The sequence below is a fragment of the Corylus avellana genome, chromosome 4 (genome assembly GCF_965113065.1).
Source record: "Corylus avellana chromosome 4, dhCorAvel1.hap1.2, whole genome shotgun sequence".
In the NCBI taxonomy this organism is placed as follows: Eukaryota; Viridiplantae; Streptophyta; class Magnoliopsida; order Fagales; family Betulaceae; genus Corylus; species Corylus avellana.
Window position 1 is genome coordinate 32,767,815 of NC_142493.1, and position 19,898 is coordinate 32,787,712.

General features: G+C 38.0%; 4 protein-coding genes across 5 annotated transcripts; 1 reads left to right on the forward strand and 3 right to left on the reverse strand.

Moving 5' to 3' along the window:
- The first annotated feature begins 551 nt into the window (after positions 1–551).
- Positions 552–7,335, forward strand: LOC132179678 (uncharacterized). 2 transcript variants are annotated; one of them, XM_059592433.2, is made up of 10 exons: positions 552–696; positions 802–1,013; positions 3,002–3,094; positions 3,199–3,696; positions 4,031–4,166; positions 4,410–4,575; positions 6,042–6,170; positions 6,482–6,676; positions 6,886–7,008; positions 7,129–7,335. In XM_059592433.2, the coding sequence occupies exons 2-10, from the start codon at positions 830–832 to the stop codon at positions 7,234–7,236; spliced, it is 1,632 nt and encodes a 543-aa protein (XP_059448416.2). In that variant the 5' UTR covers positions 552–696; positions 802–829; the 3' UTR covers positions 7,237–7,335. The 2 variants fall into 2 exon arrangements, with proteins under 2 accessions (XP_059448416.2, XP_088371548.1); XM_088515422.1 differs by having other exon boundaries at positions 552–1,013.
- A 589-nt stretch (positions 7,336–7,924) lies between these two features.
- Positions 7,925–10,304, reverse strand: LOC132178985 (uncharacterized). The gene has a single exon (XM_059591585.2). It carries the CDS (start codon positions 10,057–10,059, stop codon positions 8,092–8,094), a length of 1,968 nt encoding a protein of 655 aa, XP_059447568.2. The 5' UTR covers positions 10,060–10,304; the 3' UTR covers positions 7,925–8,091.
- A 1,677-nt stretch (positions 10,305–11,981) lies between these two features.
- Positions 11,982–15,673, reverse strand: LOC132179381 (Vps51/Vps67 family (components of vesicular transport) protein). Its single transcript, XM_059592098.2, has 7 exons — positions 15,321–15,673; positions 14,977–15,074; positions 13,611–14,646; positions 12,983–13,477; positions 12,678–12,866; positions 12,440–12,576; positions 11,982–12,310 (listed from the first exon to the last, which is right to left on the reverse strand). Exons 1-7 carry the CDS (start codon positions 15,495–15,497, stop codon positions 12,157–12,159), a joined length of 2,286 nt encoding a protein of 761 aa, XP_059448081.2. The 5' UTR covers positions 15,498–15,673; the 3' UTR covers positions 11,982–12,156.
- A 455-nt stretch (positions 15,674–16,128) lies between these two features.
- On the reverse strand, positions 16,129–17,792 carry LOC132179679 (glycerol-3-phosphate acyltransferase RAM2-like). The gene is given in 3 exon segments (XM_088515712.1): positions 16,129–16,763; positions 16,766–17,027; positions 17,181–17,792. Coding segments are annotated over 3 exon segments (1,509 nt in total).
- Between the last annotated feature and the right edge of the window lie 2,106 nt (positions 17,793–19,898).

The following is a 19,898-nucleotide window of genomic DNA, read 5'->3' on the forward strand; positions in this document are numbered from 1 at the left end:
AAAAAAAATTAAATTTTAGTATTTTTTTTTCTTATTTTAGTAAGGTTAATTTCATCATTTTTAAAAAAAATTGAGGGTAAGAACTAATTCCTTCACGTAATATATATATATATATATATATATATATATATATTAGGTAGGGTTTGGTAAGAATTCCTTCACGTAAGCAAGCTGGCTAGGTCTCATTCATTAATTATTCACCAACCAACAAATAATAAAGTTTTTATTTTTATTTTTATTTTTGTATTTGGAAATTCAACCTCGGAATCACAGTTTTGGCCGACCTGCTTGTAATAGACGCAATTGTTTTGTACCACAGCTTTTGGCTCTGACACATTTGGACAGTTTCCACGAACAAAAGAAAGATAGATAGAAATTACTTCTATCTTTCTTAGGTTATTGGTGTGAAACGTCAACAGCGCATCAGCCAGCACACACGCCAAAGCCAAGTCCACGAACTCCTTGCCAGACTCCCACACGCTCGCTGAACTATCTTTTACCCACGTGTCAAATCATTTCCCACACGGGACCCTTCTTGTACAAGTCCCTCCTCCCCCCCGAGTCCCACCAATCCCAACAACAGCCAACTGTGCCGTCACTGCGTGTCCGGGTGTCCCCACCAACCCCCATTTGATTGACTTGCTTTTCGCTAGGAGCACCCAAGAGATTAGAGAAAAGCATTTACAACAACAAGCGGTAGCTTGAGCTCAACTCTCTCTCGCACTAGAAATTCACCCTCTCTTTCTCTATCTAGATTTCGTCTTTCTTTCTGTGTCTTGAAGGGAATGGTGGTGGTTGCAGGGGTGGGTGGTTGATCTGAGAGCGAGATATGGGGGCGTGCGTGTCCACCCCTGACGGGTGCGTGGGAGGGAGATTGAGCCGGTCGTCCAAGAACAAGACCCGTAAGAGGAGGAGACCAGGACTCGGACGAAGAGTGCCTTCTCGGTTGTCTGAGGGATCACAGGACAAGGTTGATAGGTCCGCACCATCTGATCGGTCCTGCGCCAACCCAGGTCTCTCTCTCTCTCTCTCTCTCTCTCTCCAATTAGCATGTTCTTCAATGGAGATTGTGAAAAAGATGGAGATTAATTTTATTTATTTATTTTTGTTGAATTTAATTCTGGGTTTGTGTTTTTGGATGGATTTGTTTGATGGGTTTTGGTGTTGGAATGTTTCTGTTGATTGCGTTTATGGTTTGGATTAGAAGGCAGGTTTTGGATTGTCGGAGGACGGGTTTTGGAAATGCTGTGAGGCAGTTAATCTGTTAGCATCAAATGCGCTTGTGTTATGGGGGTGGTCTGGTTAAAAAGTGTCATTTCTCTGCAAAAGCGGGTCAATTGTTGCGTTGTGTGAGGATAGGATACTGGGGGTAAAGTACACGTAAATTTTTAGTTAGCGTCTTTTGCTTCAGCTTTATGCAAAGCAAGATATTCTTTATGTGAGGTTTTGATATATATCTTGCCAACATGAACCTGGCTATCTGCATTTTCTTTACACAAAAATTCTCGGTAAGCTCAGAAGTTGAGGATAATTCTAGTTGCTTAATTTCTGTTTAATTTGATATTTAAAGAGAATGTGGTTGATTAGGAGGAGGTTAGGCTAAATTTTAAATTGAATGTCGATCCGGATGGCAATTTTATGAATTTGATTGTTCTTGATAGCTGGAAGATAGATCACTTTGCCCAAGATTCTTGATGTGCAAAGCACCGTCAATTGTCCTTTTCATAGGGTATAAGTATGAAATCCCTATAATTTGATATTATATGGCTTCGTGCTTTGCCAACTGGTTTTTTGGATCTGAAGTTCACTGTGGTTGAATCAAAAGCAATACGGTTTAAGGGTCCATGGATCAAAAGGAAGAACCAGAAATGGTCTTTTGTAGAGGTTAAAAGTTAAAAAACCTGCAATGTGATATTTGTTGTAAGAGATGGCTTTTGCAACGGGCTTTTTCGGCCTGAATTTGAATATGCTTGGATCAAAAAGCGATGTGGTTAGCCTTTCTAAGAGACTGTGGCGTTGAATTTTTGAAATGTTATAATGGTTTTGGGGAAGTAGCCAATGAACTTTTGATATTTTGTATATTTAGACAGGACAGTCATAGGAGTGAATGTTGATTAGCTAAATACCTAAATTGGTTCCTACTTATAGAAAGAAAGCTGTCCATGTTGGAGGCTTGCTAAAGTAAACGGCTAACAATGTAAATGTTTTGCAGTGAGAATGTAACATGAGAATTATAATTTAGAAAATTGGACCTTCTCATTGACTTAACATGTTGGCATTGCTTGCTGTGATTAAGTTTTTAAAGGAAAGAATGAGCCATCAAGAAAAACATTTGCAATTAATGACACAAGTTTTGCCACTGAAGAAGCTTAAATCTAATTACAGATAATGACAATTCAGGATCTGAGCATCAAATCACTTTTCTTTGCCATGAATTTTTTTCTTTTTCTTTTAAACTTCTTTAGATAGGTCATTGTCCCTTAGAAATATATATCATGATCATTCTTTACTTATAGTCCTTTAGAAATCTATCTTATGATCTACTGAAAAATAGTTACATGAACACCAGAGTGACATGGAACTTGATTTTTTTTTTTTTTTCTTTCTTTCTTTCTTTCTTTTGATGGACAATTAATGCATGTGGTTGTTTATTAGTTGTTTAACTGCAGCTGATAGACTATATAAAATGGTCATTGACTGCGCCAACAAATCCACTTCATCAGCCACTTGGAAAATATTGGAGGACAATCCTTTTTTTTTTTTTTTGGTCCTTTCCCAGGAAGAAAATAACTTTTGGCTTCTTTCTTTCAATGCATGATGTAAATTTGGAATTTTCGTTGTAGTTTATTTGCTTTTTTATTCTTCTGTTTTCTCTGTTCTGAAACTTTTTCCATTTTTACCAACATAAGATTCGCTATGTTATGTTATTATGTATCTCATTGTCCATTTACATTTAGCTGCAATTTTTCTTATACCATTCCCCTGATTCTGTTCAATGTAGTGACATCAGCAGGAAGTTTTGAAGATGCATGGTTTGATCCAGTAGCAATATTAGAGTCTGACTGTGATGAAGATTACCAAAGTGTTCCAGATGGTATGCTTTTGTCGATATTTAAAGTCAGTGTTACATATGAAGTTTCTTTTCCTTCTCTTTCTGAGATATGAGATATGCTTATATTTTTCTTATAATATCTGCAGACTTGTTATCTCTGAGTGGCTTTGAAGGTACATCCAGATCAAGTATTTCATCTCTGAGAGATGTCAATCATGGAGACTGTAATGTCAATAACCATCATGCTTCTTCCACTAGTCATATCCAGAAACCAGGGCGTTTGTCAACTGGGAGTTCTGAACGCAACTCTGTTTGTGAGGTTTCTAAAACACAAAATTTTCTGGTCTTGACAAATTCCGATGATTTTGATTCACAACCCAGATGTGATGGACCTCTAAATGATGCAAACCAACCTGTGTACCTTGACGAAATCTCCTCGTCTGCTGATGGAAGTCTTGGCAAGGGGGAAGGAATTTTAGATAACTGTGGGATTCTTCCAAGCAATTGTTTACCTTGTCTTCCATCCACTGTTCCTGCTGTTGAAAAGAGAAGATCATCTAGCCCTTGTCCCCCAAGTTCAAGAAGAAAGACTACCTCAAAACTTTCCTTCAGATGGAGAGAAGCGAATGCTAATGGCGTTCTATGTGAGTATCGAGAGTTTCAAGTTTTGACATATTAATTTCATTTGGATGCAAAATAGAAGCCACAGAAAATTCGTCTTTACATTGGGAGATCATATATAGAGTGCAGTTTATCATAGTTGCTTTTACAATTTTGTTTTATTAAATAGATTTGTTATTCCAAATATATCTTTCTATAAATAAATCTTATTGATACGGTAGTGTTTATTTATACATGCATAAATACATGCACGCACACACACACACACAACACAAACATCTGTAGCATTTTGGGCCCTTTAAAAAGAAGTACAAATGTGTGCGACTAATCACTAGTTATTTCTGCGTATGATTTCAGTGTCCTCAAAAATGCTTCTGCAAAGACCAATAGCAGGTTCCCAGGTACCGTTTTGCCCAATAGACAAGAAAATGCTTGATTCTTGGTCAAATATTGAGCCAAAAATTTTCAAAGTTCGGGGGGTGAATTATTTTAGGTAAGACTCTGATTAACTGCTTCATATATTTAAGTATGTGGACAAATACATGCATGTGTATACATATGCCTAATTGCATACATATGTCTACATATCAAAATACTGATTGTACTAACTCAAGCATGCACTTACATGTAAAGTTCATATAGCCTTGCAATGGGGCTTATATTAGTTGGATCTTTTACTAATGGAGCTCTCTTCATATTCAACCATTCACTTAGAATTTGGTCTTTTGCGTGGCAGGGACAAGAAGAAGGATGCTGCTTCCGATTATGCTGCATATTATCCCTTTGGTGTTGATGTTTTCTTATCTCAGAGGAAAATAGATCATATAGCTCGTTTAGTGGAACTCCCTGTTATTAATTCTTCTGGAACCTTCCCACCACCTATCCTTGTTGTAAATGTCCAGGTATACATTCTTTCTGTTTTTGATGGCTCTCTGTTTTGTGTGAGGAAGCCAGCATGTCTCTTTCTATTCTTATTAGCCATTAGAGGCTTAGAGGGTGAAGATGTTGTTAAGCTCCTGGGACTCTTGATCCCTGTTGTGGATATAACCTTCCCCAGTTTTTTCACTTTGCTGGCAGTCTGGCTTGCGTTTTCAAGAATCAGATGACCTGATTATTTGTTTTCAATTTTGGTTGAAAATTGTCGAAAAAAAATTAAGAATTTTAAATTTCTTAAAAACAATTTCACAATTGCAGACTTGCAGAACAATTTTTAAACTCTTCCCCTCTTTCTGCTAAGCAGTATTCCAGCCTTAGACCCCATCCACTGCAAGGCCCATGGTGGCCTACAGAAAATACATCTTGCTTGTTTTATTAATTTTTTTCCCTCTCTTGGAAGCTTAATGTTTATATTTTAGTTTTTTTTTTTTTTTGAGGGGATTCGAACTTGTGACCTCCGCTTCATGAGGTGTGGTTCACAACCGATTGAACTACTCCTTGAGGACATATTTTAGTTTCTAAAGTTGCCAGCTTTGCAATTTTTTTTTTTTTAAAAAAAAGTGACCTCTTTCATTTTATTAGTTTTTTTTTTTTTTTTTGAAAAAAAAAATTGGGGTGGGTAGTTAATATAGATCCCTCCAGTTCATTAATGAAATTAACAAAAGCTTGCTTTCTACTAATTAATTCATTTGAAAGATAACAGCTTGATTCGACAAAGCCCTAAACCGACTATTTGACCTGTTAATAAAAGCCGTTTTAGTCTCGTAAAGATCTGTAATGTGATGAGTCTTACTCTCTATTTGTCTCTTTCACTTTTTCACTCTTAAAAGATTGAAGGACTTCTTTTTTCTTGGTGCTCTAAAGCCATTTTAGTCTCGTAAAGATCTGTAATGTGACGAGTCTTACTCTCTCTTCGTCTCTTTCACTTTTTCTCTCTTAAAAGATTGGAAGGACTTCTTTTTTATTGGTCCCTTTCCCTTGTCCTCGTAGTGTCATTAACCTGAGTCTCTTCTCTAATTCTTATTGGTGCAAATTCATAGTTTTGTTGCACGAGCAAACCAAAACTGACAGTCTATTTATCTTTTTTTCCTAACTTTTTTTTTTGGGGGGGGGGAGGGGGTTTGGGATTCACTCTCCAAGTTTCTGTTTGTTTTCATTGCTTCTCAACATTCTCGGATCAGTTCAGCTCTTTTTATTTACATCGTGTTTCTTGGCTGCATAGCATTTCAAATTATCCATGTAAATCATGAAGTACTTTGTATCACAGAAACTCTCCCCAGGAAAAGCCTCATCCAGGCAAGAGTCTTTCAAACCTTTTAAATATTGGTTGAAGTTTCTAACTGCATATTTGCTTGAGAAGAAGATTTTCTTTTTTTAGTTTCTTATTTGGTCTTTTCATGTATTCTGATACTGGCCCTTGTGGATTTTACAGATTCCATTGTACCCTACCGCACTTTTTCAAGGTGAAGCTGATGGAGAAGGAATGAGTTTTGTTTTGTACTTTAAGCTTTCTGAAAGTTACTCTAAGGAGCTTCCAGCCAGTTTTCAAGAAAGTATCAGAGTAAGATGGAGCAAATGTTATGTAAAAAATAAAAAATTGGAGCAGTAGTAACTTTGCACTGTAGTCTTATTGCTTCTTATAATGATAAGATAAGCTCTATCATTTTCACACCCATGCACTCTTCTTATAGAGTGATGTTCTCAATTTTCATATTGTAGACTGTTAATTTAAGGCACATTGCAATTTTCTTGTGTTGCTTTTCTGTCAGACAGCATATCTTCTCTGTTTTGTGTTTGATAAGATGTTAAGAACTTATAATGAAAATCGGAAGTAATTTTCGATTCTTTCTGATTATCTATGATTTCGAACAGAGGATAATAGACGACGAAGTTGAAAAGGTCAAAGGTTTTCCTGTAGATACAATTGCACCCTTTCGGGAAAGGCTGAAGATATTGGGCCGTGTTGTAAATGTGGAAGATCTTCATTTGAGTGCACCAGAGCGGAAGCTTATGCAGGCTTATAATGAAAAACCTGTTCTTTCACGACCTCAACACTCGTTCTACTTGGTAAGTTTGCATCCATCATGTTTTACGTAGTAATTGAAATAAGTCCAATGTGTGAGTTATGCCAGTCTTTGCTCTTCAATACAAGACCTTAAAATATTCTATTTATTTTCTGTGGCGAAGTTTTCCTTGAAAACCTATTCGAGAAAATCCAAACAACATTGGATGACAAAAGACTAAGAATACTGACAGTGTTTACCTATTGTTTATAGGGAGAAAATTACTGGGAGATTGATTTGGATATGCACAGATTCAGCTATATCTCAAGGAAAGGGTTTGAAGCATTCCTAGACAGACTAAAGCTCTGCATCTTGGATGTTGGCCTCACAATTCAGGCAAGTTTTGTTTCTGTTTTTGTTTTTTGTTTTTTCTCTTTATCATGGATTTTTCTTCCATGGATGCTGGCTTTGTAAAAGCCTTATTCATCTATGCTTTCTCTATTGATTCTAAAACAGGCCAACAAAGCTGAAGAGTTGCCAGAGCAGATATTGTGTTGTGTACGGCTAAATGGAATTGACTACACGAAATACCATCAACTGGGGTTTAGTCAAGAACCCCTTTGAAATTACTACAATTGCTAAAACAATGTGAGGATATAGTTAATAATTAATGAAGGCTAATTTCAAAGAAATTCCTGTTGCGTTTCTTGTGCACTTGTATTATCTCTCCTCATCTCCAATAATTAAAGGCAGCAACATGAATCAGAAGCCTATGCCCAATTTTTGCAAAATAAATGGGAGACATAGAAAGAGTAGCTGGATCTATGTGGTGATTGTAGCTATGTCACCATTTTTTTTTCCTTCTTATGAGAAATTAAGGGTTGATATAATTCAAGAAACTAGCCATATCATTTCCAAACAATATAGCGACGAGCCTGAGAAGCACAAACGACAGGTTTATTGGAATGTAAGAATATAAATTAAATGTTTTTTTTTTAAAAAAATTTATTCGCTTAAACTTTTGAGATAAGTAGTTATTTAACACAGAATCAGAGATAGAGATCATGAGTTTGAATTCTGACTTCACAATTTACCTCTCATATCAATTAAATATTTTACGCGTTAAATTTCATTTGTTGAATGGGAGTTTGAGCCTATACAACACACATATAGGATTAAAAGGCATAAGTACGCCTATCATACCCTTAGTTATGTTTTGTCATTATTTTATGATGATTCTCAAATTAAATAAATGTTCTTTGTGGTCTTTGGCACATGAAAAGGGGGAAATGTAATATTAGAAGTGCAAAAATATTTCTCTTCCCTGATGCACTGTTATGATACACATTTGTCCTGCATCCTTGCCCATGTATAGAATGAACGAAAATTTCCAAATAAATTATAAAATGAAAAGAGTATAGCTAGAAGCCTAGAATCAGTCGGAGAAACAATCACATATTTAAGAATTATAATCAAACCTCAGAGCTTACAAGGAGTAAGAGGCTTCCCACATAATCCTTTGTTTCCAGAATAGGCACTCTCCGGAAAGTCACTTAGAGGTTTACCCAGAGGAATTTCCCCCACCAATAGATTATGTGATAAGTTCAATTCCTTGAGCTTTCTCAACTTCAAAAACCCATTTGGTATATTACCAGAGAAGTGGTTTTTCTGCAGCTTCAGCGTTTCTAACAAGCTTAGATTTCCTAGAGCCCCTGGCAAGTTGAAGCCTAACTTATTGTAGCTCAAATCCAAACTTCTCATTAATTTCAATCTCCCCATGCTAGTTGGTAGTCTGCCTTCCAAAAAGTTTTGTGATACATTAAGAAACTGAATCCCAATTTGTGATCCAATACTGATTTGCTCAATTCCACCTGAGAAGCTGTTATCAGAAAGATCAATGTATGTTAGTGATCCATCAGAAAACCTGTGTCCTATCTGGAAAACCTGATTTATGGTGCCTGTTAACTTGTTTGAATGGAGATCAAGCACACCCAAATCATGCAAGCTTGTAACTGAGTCGGGGATATTTGACACAAGTGAGTTCTTAGAGAGGTTTAATGAGTAGAGCTGAGTGAGGCTTCCAAGCCATTCTGGAATGCTTCCAGTGAGATGGTTAGCTGATAAGTCCAGCTCCTGTATCGGATTTGGAGTCGTTCGCAGGAACGCCGGAATTTTTCCTTGGATTCCACAACCTGCCAAGAAGATCCGAGAAAGAGATGGCAATTCTGCCAGCCACTGTGGGATAGTGGAGAGGTTCAAACGGTTGAATGAAAGATCAAGCATTTGAAGATTTTGGAGGGATGACATCTCTTGAGGCAATGGCCCCAGGATCCAATTATGAGAAATGCGCAAGACAATAAGCCCAGAAAGCTGACTGATTGATTTTGGTATCCTGCCAGATAACCGGTTGCCATCAAGATATAGCTCTGTCAAAGCTATTGAGTTCCCCAAAGTAGAGGGAACTGGACCGAAAAGGTGGTTGTTTGCTAGAGAGACTCTTTGGAGGGATACCAGATATCCAAAGCTGAGTGGTATCCTTCCAGTAAGGCGGTTGTTTTGAAGCCTTAGAAAGGCAAGAGAAGGCATCTGACCTGAAATTGATGGAAATTGGATTGCTCCCTCAAGATGGTTGGTGTCTAAGTACAAAACTGAAATGGCGGTTAAATTAGTTAGTGACCGAGGAATTTTCCCACTTAAGGAATTGTTTGAAAGATCGAGCTCTTCCAAAGCCTGCAACTGACCAATTCTGTCTGGGATTTGACCAGTCAGGGAATTGCTGTGAAGATCTAAATGAATCAAATTTCTCATATTTGTAAATGAATCAGGTATAATACCAGAGAATTGGTTTGAATATAGATGCAGTAGTTTCAGATTTCTGAGCCTTCCAAGACTTGGAGGGAGCGACCCAGATAATCTATTTTCATGCAGAGCAAGTTCTTCAAGTTCTGACAGCTTACCAATGCTTTCTGGTACAGCACCGGTTAGATTGTTGCCAAAGAGGTAGAGCTTTCGGAGCTTCGGGAGGCGGTACCCAATCTCCGGCGGGATATTTCCGGCCAGACCAGTTAGCCCACCAAGATCAATGACTTCAAGTGAGGTGAGAAGTGTAATCGAGTGAGATAACCGGCCTTTCATCTGGGACTGGAATAAGAATTCCTCTGTGGAAATGAATCCTGGAAGGCGGATTTCCGCCACCCTTCCGGTTGTATTGTCACAGACAATGCCTTCCCACTTGCAGCAGCTATGGCCGACCCACTTCGCCAGCCGGCCGGATGTGTCAATTTGAATACCATCCTTGAAACTGGCTAGACCTCTCAGGTCACCGGGGCTGCATCCTTCACCAAAACCTCTGTTTCCCTCTACAAGTGTTGTGATAATGAACACAACAACAACAACCCATATCAGCTGAGAAGACATTCTTTTCAAAAAATTCTCATGGGTATTCATCTGATTTCAACTGGGTTAAGAAAAATGAGTTGAATTTGGAAGCTTGACGACCAGTTTAGGGACTAAAGCAGAGAAAGAGAACAACAGTTAGTCCAAAATCTATCTGTTGCTTTTCTTCTTTTTTGTCTTCTTTTTTCCTTTACAGTTTGAATTGCTGAAAAGCATATTTGTGTCTAAATCATTTTGTCCTTAGTTTGTGGGTAGAGAAATGGCAGAAATCTCTTCCCCCAATAGTTTCAAAATGATTAAACTAATTCTTGGATTGACTGTAGTTTTGAGAGGATCCAAAGCGCCTTTCCCAAGAAGCTCAAGAGGGGTGATGCAGCACGTGCAATATAAAGGTTCTATTGCTTACGTCTAAAAATCAGCCCACTGACAGCATGCCAGCTAATGAAATACAAAATTCAAAAGCAAAATCACGTGGTGATCTGATACTAATTTATAGGATGCAGTCTAGTCGCGGAGCACATTAGATAATTCTCCCTCAAAACCCAGTTTGACGACTCCCACATTGCTGTAGGAAATAGGAATATTATACAACATCCATCCTCAGACACCCGAGGAGGCTTCCTGTTGTCGTTGATGCACCAACGACAGGCCCGATCTATTAATCTTTTGAATTTCAAGAAGGATCACGGCTGTCAGCGTTGTTTAAGCTGCCAAAGCACACACTTTCCATGCACATTGGCTGTGTTTTGGAAATAAAATGAAAGAAAAAAAGAAAAAAGAAAAAAAGTTGAACGGTATTATAGGAAATTTGATTGATATGAGAAAAAAAGGTAATAATGTTTTGTATAAAAAAGTGAAAAAAATTTCTTTTGTAGTGATTTTTTTATTTGAATAATAAAAAAAAATGATTGATGTGATGTAAAAAGTAAGAATGTTATGATTAATTTTGAGAATTTTTTTTTGAGTTTTTGGGTTCGGTCTAGTCTGGCCCTTTGCCAAACACAGCCATAGGACCCTTGGCCGTGGGCCTCCGTGGCTGGAGCTAAGTTTTTATTTTTTTATTTTTAGGGTAAAATCTACTTAACCCCCTTAAACTACCACCGCAATAACAATCTACTTTCCAAACTATCAATTGCGATAATTTATCTCCTAAACTATCAAAACAATGACAATGTACCCCAAATTTTAACAAAATGACGAAATTACCCTTAAATAAAAACAAAATACTAAAATATAATTTAATTTTTTCAAATTTTAAGATTATTTTTGTCTTATTGAAAATTTTATATGAGTAATTTCGTCATTTTGCTAGTATTGGGGGATATATTGTCATTGTTTTGATAGTTTGGGGGGTAAATTATCGTAATTGATAGTTTGGGGAGTAGATTGTCATTGGAGTTGTAGTTTGAGAGGGTTAAGTGGATTTTACCATTTTTTTTATTTTTATTTTTTATAATCTAATAATTATTGTATTTTTATAGAATTTGAAGGACAAAGTGAATAGACTAAGTAGTTCAAGGGTCAATTCGAACTTTTTAAAATTTTAGTTTTTTCTTTTTTTCTTTTTTCTTTCTTGATAAGATTGGAGTCAAATTTTAACCTAATCCGCTATTTTAAACAAGAAAAGGATCAAAATATTCTATGTTATTTAGCATTGGATGCTACCAGGAGAAATCAAAAAAAATTTATTCAAGCATTATTATGCATATAATTTTATGGGTTTTCTTAGTAAAGTAGTACATGTGAGATTCCATAGTTTTCGAGCAATAAATATCCATGCATATCACTTGAATTATTGGAGAGAATAGCTGAATAGGCAGTACTCGCATTGAATAGAAATTCAGAAGCAAGGGCTTGGTTGTGATGATTTTAGCAGCCGGGCAACAGACAACATGATCAGCATATGCAATAATTGGGATTCTTTTTCCACTTCTTTTTTTAATTATGAAATGAGAACCCCACATTACCCCACAGAAAGTAAGAAAAAATGGGTTTGGGTTCTATTTAGGCCTAGCAAGCTATCACATGCATTGCCAGTAGAGTTTATAGGAAAGTTTGAGAGATCATAGACAGCTGATGAGTAATCAATTGCATGGCAGAAATGAATGACAGAGAGCAGCTTCTTTTTATTCATAATACACATATCCTCTAGTTACTACCATGAGATAAGACTGATGATATAGACTTTGCTGATATAGATGCTGTGGGGCTGGTATCCACACTACCAAAGTTGGCTTTCCCGGTCAACACTTTTATTGCTATTTGAGCAACCTCAGCAAACCAGTCATCCTCTGGCAATGTGCTGCATGCAAAGACAGATGATTAAGTACTTGGGACGTTTTTGCATATATAATGGTTTATAAGATAAGCAGGCTGCTGCTCATAAGGCCTCAATCAATCAAACAAGAGGATTCCCATTGTCTAAATGTACCTGTAAGGATCCAATCCAGTAACAGAAACTGCATCTATAGCTCTAGCTATGATGTTCTTGATAACTTGATGCAGATTCCGAGACAAGTAACGGCCTTGGGATGAAAAGAGTATCACAAACTCCATATCCAAATAGAACTGCGCAGAAACCAAAATATATCATTTTTAACACGTGAGAGATGGTAAGGAAGGAAGGATTGTTTCTCTTTGGTGGGGGAGAGGGAGTTGTGAAAATGTACCTGCTGAAGGCCAAGAGGGCCTAAAGGGTTTGGCCCTTTCTCTATATCTTCCCAAAAGGTTTGGTCTTCAGAAAGCCACAGGATCACAGCCTCTGTGAGTCTCATTAATAGAACGGTTGCAAATCTTTCCCTACCCACAAACATTTCTGTTGCAATGCCGGCTATCTGCGTGAGTTTTGTAAAAAGCACCTGAAAGGAGATATAGGATCTTGATGAATAGAAGGCATCTAGGACAGGGCATATGTTGTGAGAAAAAGCCATTTCCACCTAACACAATATAAATTGAAGTTCAGAAAGAAAACTACCTGAAAAATTGGAGATGGAAACCATTCAGGTTCATCTGCATTACCGTCCATATTTATGTACATTTGTGCATTGACATTAGTGTCGCCATCTTCTGTGAAGATTAGCTCCAGAGCATGATGTCTGCAGAAGCTATCTCGCAGGGACTCAACTGAGCGTTGAAGCCGTCTCTTCCATTCCCTTTGCTCCGGCAGACGGCTCTGCCTGTCTGAACCTCTAGTCTGCTGCAGGGGCAAAAGCTTCATGGCAGAACGTGGGAGCAGCTCATCTGCTAACAATGATGCATTAGCTAGCAAAGCTATCTGTTGGGCTTCAGTCTCTGCCATCCTAACAATTTTGTTCCCATAAATTTCCTGATTCTCCTCATCATTGTCCATTGAACTTGGTAATGCATTTATCAACAAGTTCACATAGGAGTTGAACACTTGTAAAACACCTTCCAATGTGGAACCATCCAACTGCAGGCTCTCAAGGGGTCCCACATTCTCAAGAAATTCCTGCATGATTCCGGTATGGTGCATATATAATGAAAAAGAAAATATTGGAGCTCGGCAGATGATTCATCCGACATTATAACCAAAATTCAGTAAGTCAAAAAAAAAAAAAAAAAAAAAAATTAACACTAATCACCTGAACCATTGAATTGAATCTGTGGGCACTGGTTGAAACTTTTGGCTGGGATATACTACTAAGAGATGTTGTTGAACCCGGACGTGTACCTGCTACCGGATAAGCAAGCAACCAATCATCTGCAGCGGCTAGTGCAGCACTGCTCTGTTCAATTCTTTTCAAACTGGCATTTAACGCCTGTTCAATGCAGGGCCTAAAGAGTCTCAATAGGACAGGTGAAAGGGCCAATCCACGAGCTTCCAGCAAGGAGCAGTGACCCAAGCATATATGAACACACTCGGCAGCAACTCTTAAGCCCCCGGCAGCTGCTGAGAAGGCTAGAACATGCCTCTTAAGGAGAATAGCAAAAGTTTCAGTTTGTCTTACAGCCCAAGTAACAAGCTCAGAAGCATATGCAGGCTCCTCACCAAAAATTGACAGTGAGTCGCTTGCTGCTTGTGCAATGGTGGAAAAGACAAGCTGGGAGAGTGTAGCCGTATATGCTGCTCCAGATGAAGCATTCAATGGGCGATGACTCTGCATATTAAACTGCAATTTCTGGTGGTGAGAATTAAGTAGCAACGCGTGGGCGCGTGGACCATCCCCTAGTTTTTTCAGAGCTAGAACTGCTGAACGAATCTCAACACCACGAGTAGAAGGCTGGCGGGTGATCTCTGCAAGCTGATCAGCTAGATTTTGTCTCTGTTCGGAGATGGCGGTCTGGAGCGATAAGAGAGCGGTCTGGCTCAATGTTTGCCTCTCATTAGCTTCTTCTACTTTACTTTCTCCTTCATCCAAGGCTGCCAAAGCTTCATCCACTCTTCTCTCAGCCAATAGAACTTCAAAGGTGTCCAGAAATTCTACTAACCAATTTTCTATTGTGGAAAGTTCCTTATTTTCGGACAATATGTTCTCTGCAGCTGAATCTTCAGGACCAGTGGGCAGGGAATCAATGCAAACTCCTTCAACTAAACGATGAACTAGAGCAGCCTGAGTGGATAGAAGATTCCTCATCGAGAGAAGCTGACCCTCAAGATTTGAAATCTCTTTTGATGTGCTGCCAATGAAATCAACACAGATGGTTCACAAATAATGAATGTGGACACTTAAATTAGAAATCATGATTTATTATTGAAAAAAAAAAAAAAAAAAACAGAGGCATGCTTTTTGAAACGTAGAGAGATCTTTCTAGGAACTGAAATGCCAAGATAGCTAAATATTTCATAACATTGCTTGGAAACTCCTATGTTGAATTTTGGGAGGCACTTAAGAAGATCGTAAAATGTTCTGAGAGATGTGAGTTTCTCTTATATGCCATAGCTGAGACATGTGGAGATCACTTTGAAACTCGTTTAAAATACTTAGAAGTTAGAAGAATGACGCTCACCGGATGAAGGCTGCATAATTAGCATAAACACTTTTACGCATTTCCTCAGCAGATGCCTTCTTCAGATCAACAAGGTAAGAGCACAAGTGCCTTATCTCCTGTCAGCCATGGACGAAACAGTTAACCTTGTGTGCTTTCGCACAACAATTCTCCACATTACAACTCTATATTCATTAACAATCGTCTTCTTTTTTTTTTTTCTTTTTAATGAATACAAAATATCAAACACCTAGTGTCATATATTGTATATGAAAGTTCATCAGTATTCTAGCAAATTCAACCATATATATTGAATATGAATCCATATATTTAGAAAGGGATCGGAGAGAGATGGCCGGAGGAACCTTTTCATTCATGGTCTGGCATTTGGAGGTGACGTAGGCATTGGGGTCGAAATGAGAGGTCTTGAAGACCTTAAGCCTATCGTTGAGTGGCAAATTTGCCTCGAGGTCTGCCGAGTCTCCTATACTGCTTGATGAAAATGACCCTACAGAAAGGGATGAGAGTGTGGAGGAGTCCATTCTTTCTCTAAGATTAAGCCCAGAATATGAGAGTTTTCATCAAATTAAACGAAAATCCAGAGAAAAAGAAATTAAACAAACAAAACAATTGCAATCTGATTTCATTTGTGAGATAATACAATTGATTGCATCGAGAAGATGAAGGGTATCTTGTTATCGGAGTCAGAAGCGGCAAACATGATGAGCAGCCACTACAAACACGTACAACTCGCTTGGTCGTTTTACAGGAACCTATAATTATTATAGGAAAACTTTATTTGCAAACCCTCTTTATGTAATTTAACCAATATGAAAATATAACTAATTTTTTTTTTTAAATATATATATATATATATGAAAAAAATAATTAATAATGTATATGAAAGGTCTGACCCACTTAATTAAATAATCGGATTATGGTTGATATGATAGATAGTCTTATACCCATGCATCGACACAACCCAAACCCAACACACAATATAGAGGCTTGCAATTTTTAACACATGCCCACAAACCTGACACAAATCTAACACAAAATTAGTAGATTATAAGGTTGAGAGATCCGACCCGTTTAATTAAATAAGTCGAGTTAGAGTTGATCTATATAATCTTATTCTCATGTCTCAATACCAGTACTCGTTTATGCAGCCAATCAAGTTATTCTTGTGTCAATCCAAAAATAATGTAATTTTTTCTTAGCCACAGTTCCATCGTTTCCGGCGAGCGCCCGGTACTTATCTCTCCTGGTGAAGCTGGTGCACTCATAGGAAAGAGTAGCGGCAATCACTCTTTGTATGTAATTTGCCACCTCGTGGCTAGACTTCCCGGAAGTGCATGTCAGCTCCAGCGGCAACTTGTTCAAAAATGTTACTTCATATGCTGGGCTAGGATTCATGAAGAAGTAAAACGGGTCCATCCCTTTCCACCCTTGAGCCTTGGTTCCGTGAAACATACTCATCCGGTTCACCATCGCCACCGGCACTAGTTGGTCCGTTAGTTCGGTGAATAAAGTTGAGAACCTTAACAGAAATGGTTCGCGGCTAGTTGTGCCCTCTGGGCACATGGCGAGGTCGCCTTCTTCCAAGAGTTTCTTGATCATGGCGGCGTCTGAGGCGCGGTTGCGACTGAGCCGAACTGTCTTGATGGGTGAGATGACCTCAGAGAGCCGGGAGACCAAGTAGGTGACTGCAGGGATGGGGCGCCCGAGGGCGGTGGAGAGGAAGATTGGGTCGAGGAGGGTTCGGTGGGAGCAAACGAAGAGGACACCAGATTGGCCGGTCGACTTCTAGCAGAGGGAGGAGGGGTGCCTTTGACAGTGACACGGACGCCGACTGCCCGGAAAGCGTAGTAGACTAGTGGCATGGGGAGGAGGGCTCCAGCCACTATCCGCAAACAGGCTAGCAGGAAGCCTATGGGGATCCAAAGAATGATGAGCGGCGCCCTGATGGGAGTGGACTTTTGGACGAGGCGGCCATCATGGAAAATAATGGGCTTGGGGAGGTTGTCAATAGTCACCGCCTTCACCTCTGGCTTTGGTGCCACTATGTAACGCTCTTGCGTTTTTCAGTCCAATTGTAAGTGATAAATTTAATTATTTAATCATTTCTTTAACAAATTTGATCATGATTAGCAAAAAGTGTTTGATTTTTAACTTATGATTGCAAAACATTGTGAGTGTTTGATTTTGTATGTATAATTGCAAACCTTGCACAATGACATAAAGGGAGCATCAGTTTCCCTATCACCAAGACCAATATCTGGTTGAGTTTCTCCAAAGGCCTTCTTAAGAGCATCTGCCTTGTTCTTCCCTACAAGCACCCCAGGCTTAAGAACAAACCCGGTGGCTCTACCTTTAAAAGTTCCTATCTCAGTGCCCAAAACCGAATTGGCTCCCAAGAAATCTTTCAGAAACGCTTCCACCGTTATTCTTGGGTTTGCGGTTAGTACGCACCCTTGCCCGCATGAAGAAAACACGCGCCACGTCAATGGGAGTAAATCGTTAGAGTAAAATTTTGGCAGCACAGCGCGTGCCATAGACTCAATATCCGACACTCTCATGCCGACAAATGTCGCAAAGATAAGGATTTGGATCCCCGCAGATTCAAAGACGATGTAATAGAAAAACCCGGCAAGCGGAGAAGCTAAGAGCAAGAAGAGGAGCCTCAGAACCCCGCCAACCTCAAAGGCCACAAGAGTGAAGCAAGGGAAAGAGCTACGGCCTCTAAGCAATGTGCCATCCATGTTGGCGACCACCGTGTGCTGCTCCCGGCCTATTGAGGCGCATTTGTCCACGGTTGGGAAGGTGGCTTTAGCCATGATTAATGGGTTCAAAGCTAAAGATGAAGATTTTTTTGAAGTTGCTTTGGCTATGCTTTTTGGGTATATATAGTGGATGTCTCATGTCATCAACAACGAGGGTGTTGGTGAAGGGACAAAAAGGTTTGTTTTATGAATACAATGCTAATCATGGAACCAAGGGGAAATTCGAAAAAAGGGTTGATAAGAGGGGGAATATCCAAGGTTTGGTGTGTGCGTAATATTTGAAGAGTACTTTCATTGTATATTCCGCCACATCTTGTTTTGTACGTGGTTGAGCTTTGCAATGTGACTCCAATGGGTCAGGAGCTCGTGACACACACTTTATATATATATAGTTGTTTGAGTTTGAAGCTTCGGTTTCGATCCACTTTTACCTTGCTATCATCGGCATCTTAATATGTTAGTAGATTCCAAAGCTCTGCAACTTGGACTCTTGTTTTGGAGTCCCATCAAGAAGAGAAGGAAGGAATAAAATAATTAGAAAAAAAATAATAATAATGCTAGGGACTATCTTTTTACCATTTTGTTATCTTCCTAAAACTAATGTGACTTTCAAAATCACTATTAAATTTTAAATGAACCATTTAAATTTTTGATTCAATGGTAATTTTGAAAGCCACATGAAAATAAAAAGATGGTCCCTATCATTACTAAAAAACAATAATAGTTTTGCTGCCACAAGCCCATGACCTTTATTAGGGACATTATTCCCCCAAGTTTTTAAAATCGATTATGCCAAGTTAAAGCAGTTTGCCATGTCACATGTGCCATGTATTAAAAAAATAGAGAAATGTTTCAGTGCAATATAATGCTTATATTTGGCATATTTTTAGTGTTATGGCAGATGAACAATCACATAAAAGGGAGGATTGAAATTTGAAATTTGAATTTTAATCATCTCTCACTCCCTAAATATGGGCATTATATTGCACTGTAATATACTTCTTGTAATTATATTCAAAGAAAAAAGTGCTTAGAATAATTTTGTTTTTAAAAAAATAATGTTATTTAGTTGAATGTTATACAACTGTCATACAACTACGATGACTTAGTAATAAAAATTAACATTTGAATTAACAAGAACTTGTAAAAAAATAAAATTAAGGACTAATTGTTATTATTACGTCATCATAATTATATGATACTTGTATAGTAGTCTATTAAATAATATTTATCTTTTTAAAAAGTGGCTTTAAATCGGAGGTCCTTTGAGCCTCCTAAAATCCCCCTGAGCAATGGTTGAACTACACTAGAAGGACTTTGGGGCGAGGAATTAGTCAAAGCCACTCCAAAGTCTTCCTTGGGTAGCTTGTCTACCCACTCGGAAATGGATCCTCTCCATCTCCTAAATACATTAAATGAATCTTCTCCATTTCATTTTCATCCCCTTACTTAAGGGTAGTCGGACGAATATTTGGACCACTATTTTTCTAGTGTTTTTGCACTTTTTTCTTGAATATAATAAAAAAATTCATTGTTTTTATAGATAATAAAAAATTAATTTTAATACGTGACAAATTGTTCAACTAACTTTAAGTCAAAAGTCGATTTTTAAAAGCTTAGGGATGGAGTGCATTAATTAAACCTAAACAATTGTTTTAAAATTTCCCTATATCTTACTACAACTCTACAAATAGTCACCATTGAACACATGTATAAATTTTAGGGTAAAGTGCTCTATTTCCTATGATGATTTGGATCAATTACTCAAATCACACCACTTATGCTATCATTTTATTTATTTAATTATTGAATTAACACCCAATACACCTACTCTTAAATCATCAAAAATTTAAAATCAATTTTTTCCCTTACACTCTCAAGTCTTATATAGTCCACAAAGCCAAGTTCAAAGCCATCACAATCACAGCCCACATCATCTTCAATTGCTTGGTTGAAGCCCAATCCATTGATGACGTTTCCCTGTATCCAATTTCATTTGGTGTTGGGGTTTGGTGGCCATAGGCCGTGTATTGGCTTGGGTCATCGTTCAAGAACTTCTACTGCATAACAATTTTAATTAATTATTAATTTGTTTTTATATATATATAAAAAAATGATTGATTTAAGTATTGGTTAAGACTGATTTTAAAAAAGACTTGT

Coding starts and splice junctions, on each gene's coding strand:
- LOC132179678 (XM_088515422.1), top strand. CDS start 830: ATGGGGGCGTGCGTGTCCACCCCTGACGGGTGCGTGGGAGGGAGATTG. Junction 1,014..3,001: donor TCGGTCCTGCGCCAACCCAG/GTCTCTCTCTCT, acceptor TGTTCAATGTAG/TGACATCAGCAGGAAGTTTT. Junction 6,171..6,481: donor GTTTTCAAGAAAGTATCAGA/GTAAGATGGAGC, acceptor GATTTCGAACAG/AGGATAATAGACGACGAAGT.
- LOC132178985 (XM_059591585.2), bottom strand. CDS start 10,059: ATGAATACCCATGAGAATTTTTTGAAAAGAATGTCTTCTCAGCTGATA.
- LOC132179381 (XM_059592098.2), bottom strand. CDS start 15,497: ATGGACTCCTCCACACTCTCATCCCTTTCTGTAGGGTCATTTTCATCA. Junction 15,075..15,320: donor GCCAGACCATGAATGAAAAG/GTTCCTCCGGCC, acceptor CATGGCTGACAG/GAGATAAGGCACTTGTGCTC. Junction 12,867..12,982: donor TTCCATCTCCAATTTTTCAG/GTAGTTTTCTTT, acceptor ATCTCCTTTCAG/GTGCTTTTTACAAAACTCAC.